The 12,026-nt window shown below is 37.1% G+C and overlaps 1 protein-coding gene across 3 annotated transcripts in view; it reads right to left on the minus strand.

The window, feature by feature from the left end:
* The window catches only part of PDE10A (phosphodiesterase 10A), a 271,962-nt gene that overhangs the window by 61,604 nt on the left and 198,332 nt on the right, over positions 1–12,026 (minus strand). For all 3 annotated transcript variants that reach the window (XM_075924593.2, XM_075924594.2, XM_025179481.3), the window contains 2 exons: positions 3,327–3,467; positions 1,949–2,104 (listed from right to left, as the gene is read on the minus strand). In XM_075924593.2, coding sequence (XP_075780708.2) covers positions 1,949–2,104; positions 3,327–3,467 — 297 coding nt within the window. The remainder of the gene's footprint in view (positions 1–1,948; positions 2,105–3,326; positions 3,468–12,026) is intronic.

Below are 12,026 nucleotides of genomic sequence, written 5' to 3' on the forward strand. Positions count from 1 at the left end.
CGGTTGAGGTAAAACATGCAAGCTATGCTGTCTGTCATGATTTTGACAGATCCATGTCTGATTAATGCAGGTAGGTATTCTTTATTGCCCTCAGCTCCAGGAGACTGATGTGCAAATGAACTTCTTGGGCAACCCATCTGCTCTGAATGGTATGTGTACCTAGATGAGTCCCCAATCCAACAACAACGTTAAATCTGTCTTTATGGTGATGGTTGGAACTGGCTGGATAAAATGGACACTGGCACAGACACTGTGAGGGTTTTCCAGATTGTTTGTTCAGTATATGTACGAGACGTAGAGAAGGCATCGCCTTGCATGACATGTCACAAAGGCAGAAGCTGTCATATGACCCAGAAGCCAAAAGACAATTTTTGTCAAAGTCTAGAGGCTTATTTGAATCTTTGCAGAGAAGTTTGAATGAGCTGAGAATGAGTCCATGGAGAGGTAAGCTCTGGCTGCTACTGTGTCTAAGGAGGCCCTAATGAATTTTACCCTTTGTACAGAGGGCAAAGTACACCTTTTCATGTTGACTTAGCCTGAGGAACAAGGACAAAGCTTCATGGTGGAAAGAACAACTCAGAAAATCCAGCCTTTGAGCAGCCAATTGTTGACGTATAAAAAAACTAAATCATCCTCAAGCACAGACAGGTGTCAAGCACAGCCAAAACCTTTGAGGATACTCTTGAAGGAAAAGAAAAAGCCAAATGGAAATACCCAACGCTGTTAGTGATCTTGGTTGACCAGAAACTGAAGGAATCTCCTTGTGAGAAGGATGAATCGAGATATGAAAAAATAATGTAACCTTAAGGTCAAGGGCTGAAAACCAATCTCCAGGATCGAATACAGTAATGGACTTTATAGCTGCAAGAGTCCCAATCCTGAATTTAAGTGTTTTCACTATATTGTTCAGAGGTGCATGTAATATATGCCAACTTGAAGGGGAGCACCCATAAGCATAGTAATCAAAGAATAAATGCTTTGAAAAAGTTGACCAGTGTGAAAACACTACATATTCATATAGCAAAATATAGCTTTATAGGAAAGTTAAAATTGAGCTTGCATAACATCCAATTAAACAAGAGCAGTTTCATTCCGTAACAAGAGTTCATGCACTTCTAGTCAAACATCTATTGATCTTGAGCTTTCACTGACACAGCCTACCACAAAGGTGTTGACTTTGAGAACATGTTATTTTAAAATTCATAATCAATAAACAATTGATAACAATATGCTTTAAATTATTCCCACAAGATGGAAAAGAACAATTAGAGAATTTTGTGTGTATGTACCGCACCTTCCAACTGTCGCTCAGAATTAGGGATGTTAAGTAGCAATTAATTTACTCGTTAAGTAGTCAATAGAATTTCCATCGATTATTTAACTAGTCGATAAACACTTCTGTGTTCCGCCTTTGAAATGTACAAGAGCTCCAGCGGGAAGTCCCACTGACTTCAGGCTCCATGTGGGGCTCTTGTGCATTTCAAAGTAGAAGAGCTCACATGGAGCCCGGGTCAGCAGGGGAGTCAGAGTCCTGCACTGGCCCCAGGCTCCATGCTGCACTTCCTCCCTGTGGGGGACTCTTGTACATTTCAAAGCTGGCAGGCCGCATGGAGCCTGGAGTCAGCTGGCGACTCCAGCATTTCAAAGAGGCAGCACCGCACTGAGCCCAGGATTAGCTACTGCTTTTAAGTACCTCCTCTTGCTGCCTCTATTTTATAGAGGCAGCAAGGGCAGGGGAAGTGACTAGTCAACTATCTTTTCAACTCTCTGATAAGCTTTTGCTCTTATCAGAGCACAAGGCTCAATTACCAAACCCCTCTCCCCCCCAAAAAAAAATAACAACAAAAAACAGAAAACAAAATGAAGAAGGAAGTCTAGAATAGAAGTAGCTGGCACCATCTGGAAAGGGGGAATTTTAAAGAAACAGCTGCAGCATTTTACACCTTACCTCCTGGTGACTGAGATGGAAGGCTTCTTTGCCCCAATGCCGATACAGCTCCAGGATACCAATCAAATCACCAATTGCAGTGACAATTGGTAAACAAAGAACAGATTGGATCCGAGTCCCTGACTCCAGTCCAGTACCTTTAGGAAATCGTTCATCCTAAAAAATGCAAACAACGCTTCATCAAATACAAATATTATAACATAACATAATAAATAAATCAACATTTCTCATTTGCCTGGTTGAATCACTTAGCACAAACTGCAAAATCCTTCACTCACATTCAAGACTTCAATCAAATATCTCTCCATGGTTATTTTACAGATACAAATGATCTTATCCAAAGTTTGTCAGTTATCAGATAAACTAAGTTTTGTATTTTATTTATTCATATCTCCTTTAACTTCACAGGCAGCAGAAATAGTACTTTATTGCTGAGGTTACACTGGTTAACCAGTTAAACATCCATATCCCTAGTTGAATCACTCCCAAAGTCCCTGGAACCCATTCACTATAGTCAACATTCCCCTTGTAGAAAAGCAAACAAGAACAAGAGAACTGGGAGGGAGAGGAAATAAGTCAGGTGGAAGCATTCCTAACACTTTTCTCAACACCAACCCACAGGTCACTTTAACACTGCTCATTTGCTGCTGGGATAGACAGCTTCAATTCTAGAACATAAATTAAACAGAAAAGATTTCTTCTGAGCCGAAAGTGAATGAGACAGCACATGTTGTGCACATATGGATATCTACAATCTTTGCAAATAAATGTCTATTTGATAAGAGAAAAGCTGCTGTGCTATACTGGTGTCGGGTGAAAGTATAAGTCAGCGGACATAATTCACACATTTTTCCCCTTAAAACCTGTAGAATTTGATTATGAACATGAAAGATACATATATAAAACATTAAGATATTCACTGTAAAATACTGAGAAAATTTTAAGGTGGTGCTGATAAGTAATGTCATGCATTAATTAAATCAAAATGTGATTAATTATGGACAAGTCTCTTTAGTATTTGGACTTGCCATATCGTCTAATCTGAGGGTTAGGAAGGGAATTTTTGCTCTCATGCTTTTTTTCTCCCAGCGTAGCTATGGATTTGTACTGCAAAGTAGTGTTACTGCCCTTCTCTGGCACAAAAAAGTTATTTTTTTGAAGAAAAAAAAAAGCATAACATTTGTAAAAGTTCAAAATTATATAAGGAAGAGTTTTCATTAAACCAATGTAGACATAGAAAATACAAGCTTCTGATCAGACATTACTCGTATCAATGTACATTATTTACGGTATGAAGAATCCAGTTTATATTTCAACAGTAATACATTTTAGAAAGAAAAAAATGCATGTATTTCTTTAAAAAGAGAAAATAATTTACCCCTAGAATATCCTCTACTAACAACGTTTTTCTGTATTTGGCTACATATGCAGATATTGTGGTGCCAAGTGCAATGGGTCCTGCAGGAATGAGTCGTGGTTGTCCTTCCTTAGCTCCCGGAGGTGTGAACACACAGAGGCTCTAATCAGAAGAAACAAAGAAAATTCCATTAGGAAGTTTGACTGTATTTGCACATTAATTTGTGTTATTATGTACAATAACAAAATAATAACAAATAATAAGAATTAAAGGATAAATTAAAAATAATTTAGGTAGATCAATTTTTGAGCTGATGACAATGAAACTAAGGTGGACTGATGGCCTCAGCTTCATTCTGTCAACAACTGCATCAAGAGATAGCAGCAAATTCAGTCCTGGCATGAGTGGATGCAACACCGATTGCAGTCAATATCAGCCACAGTCACTTACATCAGGGATGGTTTCTGCCCTTTTCAATACATTATATATCATACATAGAACTCAAGAGCAGCAAGTGACCCAATAACTGAAAACTATTATTTTGTAAAGATGCATTTACTTTCATTTTTTCACTGTTAAACTTTTGATAATAAAGAAAACTCCAAGCTCTCTTTTCTCTTCCATATTACTTTCCCATCTCTATCTCCACAGACAAGTGGCTTTGGACTGCAATTTTATCCAGGCAGATAGACATTTGAACCTATGTGTAGCAAAACTGAGCAAGTATAGAAGTGTTCCATTCATGCATTGTGATTTGCTACCTTTGCTACCCAAGATCAATCAGAGCTGATTACGTTGCTGAAGACTCAGAAGCAGTTATGACAACTTTCACATTATGAACGGCGTTCACAAAACAAGTACATTTCATATAAAGCTGAAGTATAAAAAAAGATAGCATTACTAAAGTAAATGAGTGCCAGCACAGGCACAAAGCTTCTGGCTACACAGATCCAACTGCCGAATCAAGGCCTAAGGGAGACAAGACTAGTGCTTGGATTTTATTCCTCTTTATTACTTAAAAACCAAGTATAAAATAAATAGATTGGACATACCACTAGCATACATAGAGGCCCACCGGACAGTCTGCCACATGCCCATGTCCCAGTGAGAGTCTAAAAGTCATGTTCACAAGGATTTTCGGATTAACTGCATTCTGGACAGGAAATGGACTAGATGATTACCATCTTTCATTTCAGGTGTCTTTTGAAATAGTTATGGAGTACTGCAAGATTTTAATTAATAGCTGCATGATCCCAAGCTGCTGTGAATCAAAATAGCTCTACTGTCTTCAATTAGGAATTAGCTCACAGTTTTAGTACTATTTTCCTGTTAGTGTGATGACAGCACTATTTGAGTTACTTTGTGTTGTTCGTCACTATTCACACCTATTTGGCTTTTTTCACTAGAACAGTTTATGCTGTACTAGTCGTATGATTTGAAGATTTTTTCAATCACTCAAAAGCCTATTACAAGCTGTTGCTCATGCCCAGGAGGGCTGACAGACTTGCTGTGGCTCTAGGCAAGGGGCGGGAGGGCCAGCTTTGTGCACCCTAATGAGTGGGGCCTTGAGCAGAAGGGATGGGACTGGGGACAGCCAGCCCTCAAAGCCACCCAGAGAGTGCTGCACTGGTACTCCCACCCCCAGGCAGCCCTAAGAGCTGCCTGGAGCATGCCACACGCTGTTCTGGTGGCAATTTAAAGGGCCTGGGACTCTAGCTGCCACTTGTGAATTATTAAGCCCCTTTGCTGTTGGTGGGCCTGCTGGTAGCTGAAATACTGTGCAAATGGGCATATTGGCTAGACAATTAGCTATAATGTTGAGTAATGGGTTAAATAATTACTTAAGTTATATTTCTAGAAAGCAGAACCCGTCTACTTAATTTACTCTTTGCCCATTAGTCAAAATAAATCCACATATACCATTCTCTACTATCAGAATGTTATTTTCTCTTTTCTGCTCCCAAGAACTTCCCCTTTACAATGATTTCTTTTTTACTTTTCAAATAATCAAATCAGATACCCCAAGTTAAATGGCAAAATAATAAATCAATATTTTAGTAACTGTCAGTGTTACAGTCACATACGACTATTCTATGCACAGGAAGCAGAATATGTCAAACCTTAAAGTGAAATCACGACTCTACTGAAATTGATAACAACATATCCACGGACTGCAAAGGCCAGCATTTCAGGTTCTTATTTTTACCTACTGCTGGTAGTTATATGGCCCCTGAAACCATAGTATCACAGTGGCTCACAATCTATCTGCGCAATCACTCCCAGTGAGGTAGGGCAGTGCTATCATCCTCATTTTACAAATGTTGAACAAAGTAACAGAGAGGCTAAATGACTTGCCCAGTCACACAAGTAGAGTGTGGCAGAGCAAGGAATCAAATTCCGGTTTCCTAAGTCTCTAGGCTAGTTGTTTGACCACTGGACCATCTTTTTTTTCTCATATTTTTACATATTCTTTACATTAATAAACCCAAAGCACTTCTTGAAGAGACTCTTTTTAAATAGACAAAGGATGGCTTATTACTGGTTTGATTTTGAAACCATTAGCCCAAATGGTTTGATTTATTTAAACAGTAAATTCAATAAAACAGTTTGAACCTATAATGATATATAGAATTTCATTATAATGATATATAGAATTTGAACCTATAATGATATATATGAGAAATAGGAGATAAATGAAGGATGAAAGTTCTTTATTCATGCTAATGTCCCTATTAACAAAATATGGAAACAGAAATCAGAAAAGACATACTATTTAGGGAGCAATTTCTCTAAACAGAATGGTACTGCAAGCTTTTTCATTAGGAATCAGAAAGTCTTAATTGTCCAGACACACACACAGTCATATGATTGCACTGATTAATGTTACTATCAGATGCTGCTTTCATTAAGTGTGTTATAAAGATTAAACATTATTTATATCCTAGGTATATCAAACCTAAACATCCTTTGCCTACAGTTGAAAGTGATACTGCATGTACTCTTCCGATTTGAGACTTAACAGTTCAGAACAGAGCATCACTTTGAAAGCCAGAATAAAACCACCACCGTCTTTGAGACCTTTTTATTTCCCAAAATAGTTTCCGTTTGGGCATAAGATTCAATCAGAGTATTTGCAGTAATTTTATTATTTAAATATTACAGTACAATACATAAAAAAGACCCTTTATAGATAAAGCAGCAGCAAATCCAGTAGATTTTATAATCTCAGGGCAAGATACTAGAAACACTATCAGACACAATGCATACCATCATGAATAGTCCAATCCACCTGATTGCTCATTTGGTATCTTTGTGTGTAATATCTGATTGTCGTTTTGTTTTACAGCACTCAAATTGTGCTAAATATATTACTGAAACACCAAAAACACAGGTTCCTATCCTGAAGAGCGTACTAAGTAGATAGGTCATGGGTATAAAACATAAAGACAAGAAGTAACAAGAAAACCGACTGACAAGTACAAATACAAAATCATGAACTGACTTTGGTGGTGCTTGATGTATCTTGTGGATTTTTTCATGTATTATTATGTCACATGGGGATTTTGACTATACAAAGGACAAAAACATTTCGGAAGGTGAGAAGAATGGTCAAGTCAGAGGAGCAGAAAGGTATGCAGAACTCAAATAGAGGAGGAGGAAGTAATGAGAACGAAGAAGGGGACTGGATCAGAGGATACGTAAACTTTCATCTCTGTGTCTCTGATTGGGGACGATACAAGTAAATGTCATCTGCTTGCAGTAGCTTACAATTTGAACTATCTACTCACTGGTCTCTCTTTTTTCCTCCCTTCCCCCTTTCGTTTATTCTTGGATCTGGACTTCTAATACTCCTGTCCTCTGAAGAACTGGATTGTGCCCACAAAAACTCATGATACTATCTACATGTTTTGTTAGTCTTTAGGTACTACTAGACTATTTGTTGTTTAAGGTTTTCCTGTTACAGACCAACAAAGCAACTCCTCTGAAGCTTATGAAATTAGATGGCAATCCTGCATCCAGATCACATAAATACCATTAGAATGATTGTTGATGGGTTTAGAAGAGAGGTTAAGGGCTTGTCACTGAAGAGATTTTGCATATGGCATGCCAGGTTACGAATCTACAGCACACTAGTCTGCCATGCACTAAAAGTTCCATCACGCGCTTTAACCTATTGTAGTTTCTAGCTTTAAGTTCCCATAATAGTTACAGTGTCACACTGCCATCAAAAGATACTGAAATCTTGTGTCCTGTTACAAATAGTGGTATGTCAAATCACACTATGGAACTTTTTAGTCATGGTAGGAGGATCCTCATGATCACATAGTACACGACAGCCTGGTAGGCTATAGATTCACATCCCAGCCTTCTTTTTACTAGATCTCCGAATAGAAAAGCCCTTGGTACCAAATGGGCCTGAACACTGCTCTCTCTACAAGCAGGCACACTGACGGAGGCAGTGAGGAGAAGCTGTATCTCACAGACACAGGCCCTCAGCAACTTGTGATATCAGTCTGATATTGTCACGCTGATGGAAATCAAATTATTTTACAAATTTAAAAAAAAGAACAAGCAAACAAATGTCCGTTAGGTCTGATAGATTCCACCATGCTGTATACCATGCTACGTACGTGGTCTGAAGAAACAACACTTCTTTGGACAGGACAGTGCTAGTGACCATGCACAAGATAACCATTTTCTTCTGCTGCACCTAGTAGAGGCAGGTGCAATACTGAGGTTTGGAGCTCACTCATTTAAGTCTAATCTGAGACATTATGCTCTGAACCAATACAAATTCACATCATCTTTTTAAGTTTGGCCTTTTGCGGGTGCAAGGGAACCTGTTCAAATCCAATTTTTTGCTATATAAATGTAGTTTCTTATATGTAGTGAGAGAACAAATTTAAGAATCTAGTAGAAATCTCCCTTTGAATACATTGGATGAACCCATATAAGCCTGCAAAACTGAGCCAGAACAGAGAAACATTTTTATTCTGCTTTCAATTACATTCTTATAATCTGATGGAATTAATATCATTATTATACTCAACTGGGAATTTTATGTTTACATGGCTATTTGCCTTTCATGATCCTTAAAACTTAATCTGAGTTTGATGTTATTAAGCTTATTTGAATAAAAGCATGAAGAGTGTTTTATACTACAGACATGAAGTAGATGCCTTAGGATCTGAATAGAAATGTACCATCTTAATTAATCTCAGGAAACCACAACATATAGAAAACCACAAGAAAGTTCACTGTTACCCCAATTTATTTAAAAATATCAAAATATATGAGTAAACCTACATGCACATTTCTATTTTCCTGATCATTTTGTTTGTTAATCTGTAGATTTCTAGGGGAAAGAAAGGCAGAAGATTTAGAAAAACATACAACTATTACTGGTATGCATACTAATAGCATTATTTGTTTAGTATTGAGTGTGCTTGCCATTGTACAGTATCCAACAATGCAGGTGGTCCATGAAACACACAAAGATGGGAGTAAGAATGAGGTTATATAACATGTAAGAATATGAATGAAAATTACATTAAATTAACAGAACACTGACAAGCCAAGATGATCTCTTGCAGACTTTAAAGCTAACAATTTGTTTTAAATCAATCTCCTGAACCCCAATTAAAACCGTATCTGGCCTTCTGAGATAACAGCTGAATATATGTGAAACTCAATTCAGCCAAGCAGCTGTCTCACTATTTCATTAAGTTATTAGATGTATAAAATGTGCTCTTCCACATAACTTCAGGGGTATGTCTGGCACTTACTATAAAAACCATACATACAAATCTGTCTCTTCTCAGAGGCAACTCTCCCACCTTTCCTCCATCCCAACTCCCCCAAAATAAAACCCAATAAAGCAAAGCAAAAATATCATAATAAAAGGTCCTCACATCCCATTCCATTAATGGGCCTTTCACTATAGACTCAAGGTTAGTAAACTGTTAATGGTAAAAATTGCAAGGCTGGGAGAATCAATTTAATTCTGAAACTCTGGAAGCTTAAATTTTCATCTTGTAGAAGCTAGCAGTTTTCCTATATAAAAAAGAGCTCCTTCCATCCCAGTGAACAGATCTCTGGGATGGGAGAGCATCAACATATTCCCTTCACTCAGGTAGGATAGTGGAAAGGTTGGCAGATGGTTATTCCCTCCTTTCAGCAAAGCCTATTAGGGGACAGCCTTCTCCCTCCATTAACTCCGGCTAATTAGTAGGACCCAACAGTATCACAGTCTGACTCAACTGCAGAGGCCCATGGAGTATAATTAGGAGATTTACAAGCAAAGAGATGAAGTATTTTTCTACGAAGTTCCAACAACCACTAATTTTTTGAACTTACTTTAGTGTTTACTGTCCACGCACAAAAACAAAACAAAACAAAACAAAACAAAACAAAACAAAAAAACCTCAAGCATCTTGGCTGAAATGAAAGTGCACAAACTGTGATAATTTTTTAAACTCAAATAGCTCAGTCATTATCACTTCTGAATTCTGAAATATTTCCAAGTACCAGGATTCATATTAAGGTTTAAAGGCCTGTAAAACTTGAATTGATAAATAAATAGATTCTTAATTACATGACTGTAAAAAAGAATCTATAGCCACATTACCTCACTACATTTGCTGCTGCTGTTGTTTATTTTTGGTTCATTGCATTTACTGTTGTGTGGTGATGGTTTTTTATTTTGTTTTGCTGCCTATAAATTAACAAACATCAAACTAATCTAAATCAAGTTTATCAGTATAACAACTTTTTAAAACTGTATGTTAAATTTTGGCCTCAAATCGCCACAGGTTAAATACGGAGTCTCACAAAATAAGAGTTGCTAAGAAGAAACCCTAACAACTTCCACCGGTGGTGAAAAAAATGACAGAACTACCACTTAGCTTCTTATGTACAAATACACAACCTCTACTATAAAGTCATTATCATGATGCTCATATATTAACAAGTCTTATGGTTTACCATATTGAGGAGTGATGTACGTTATAATAAATTTTTGAAACATTTAATCAGCTAAACAATATTCTCAGTTACATGTTACTTAGCAAAACGGTTTTGGTGGATATTTTAAGTGTAAATGTAGTGTTTGATTGAAGTGCTAGGTTAAGAACCTCTGAGACCAATGTCCTATTTTTTATCAACAGAAATGATATAGCATGAGTAGCAGCAGTATAAGTTTCCCCACGATGTGCTACCAATATTCCTCAACCATCTCCTGTAAGATCCACTTCTAAGGCTAAGGGAGAACTTCAATCCTCAGGCTTAGTCAGCCATGGTGTGTCTACACTGCACCCGTAGCTTAAAATAAGTTATGCAATTTGAGCTACAAATTGTGTAGCTTGTTTCAAGTCAATTTTGAAATAGCTCTGTCCACACAGTACCACATTATGAAGTAATCCGCTATTCCGAAACATCCCTTACAGGTTTACAGGGATGTTGGAATAGTGTTTCAATATTTTGAAATAACGGGCTTGCTGTGAAGACATCGGATAGCTATTTCGGGATACCTCTGGTATCCCAAAATAGCACTGCAGTGTAGATGTAGCCTCATTGGCCTTTCTGATGAGACCGATACTAAAGGAATCATTTAAAGCCAGTTCCCATTATGATTGCTATGCTATAGCCATTAGGAACCCGGTAAACTACCAAATACATCTCACATAAGCAGTCATTAGATGACAAAAAAAAGTTTCCTTGAGCTGCATTTGAACAGGAGACCTGTTTTATTAACAACTAGTGAGACTCTCAGTTGTTCTTTTTCTTTTTAAAAAACACTCAGTTAAGCAAAACAGATTTTTAAAACACTTCAGAATTTTATTTCACAAAGATAAAAGCCACATTTTGCAGGTAGATTGAGTTTAGGATTAAAGTAAGTGCAGGTGATACACTTCCCATTATTATTATTATTTTAATTACAGGGGATGTGATCTTGCCCTGTTCCATTCACAGAAAGTTTTGTAGCTCATTTCACTGGAAGAAAGAATAGGCCCAGAAAATGCTGAATGGAAAATTATTTAATGTCCAATTAGTATTAATTAAATGGATGCATCAGTAATAAACTATTATTGTATGCATTGGTGCCAAAGAAGACATTTCTATTCAAAATAATTGTATATTAAGCAAGTTGATATTATGTGAGCTTAAGTATATCTGCTTCTCACATTCTCTTCCATTTGGCAATAGAGGAAGGGTAGATTATTTTGTGTGTTGTTTGTTAAAGGACATAGCAACCCAACATAAGAACATATCCAGACTCCTATACAATAAAATTATAGGGGAAATGGATATCAAGGACTGTGCCTTAAATGAACAAAACTAAGCTCAACAGAAATGATGATAAACACAACTAAACAAACCACATTAATACTGGAAAATATTCCCAGTGGAAAGGGTTGGAATTTTAAAATGCCCAAATTGAAGAACCAGGCAGATGTTATCACGCTAAATGCTTCCACAGTTAAAGCCAATTGTATCCTGTGTTTGAACACAAGTGCAAGCAATCCCACTGCTTGCAGTAGGCTGGGGGTGGGTGGAGAACAAAAAATAATTTCTTGCATTTTTAACATTGACCACTCATGATTTATCAAAAGCGCTCTGCATTTTTCTACTATATGGTATTAAATATGCTGGGATAACCGATATAAATGTTATTAAACTAACATGAAAATAACATATTTGTAAATTTTAAACAATTTGTAA

Source organism: Pelodiscus sinensis, chromosome 3, assembly GCF_052426305.1.
Source record: "Pelodiscus sinensis isolate ZL-2025 chromosome 3, ASM5242630v1, whole genome shotgun sequence".
Taxonomy (NCBI): domain Eukaryota; kingdom Metazoa; phylum Chordata; order Testudines; family Trionychidae; genus Pelodiscus; species Pelodiscus sinensis.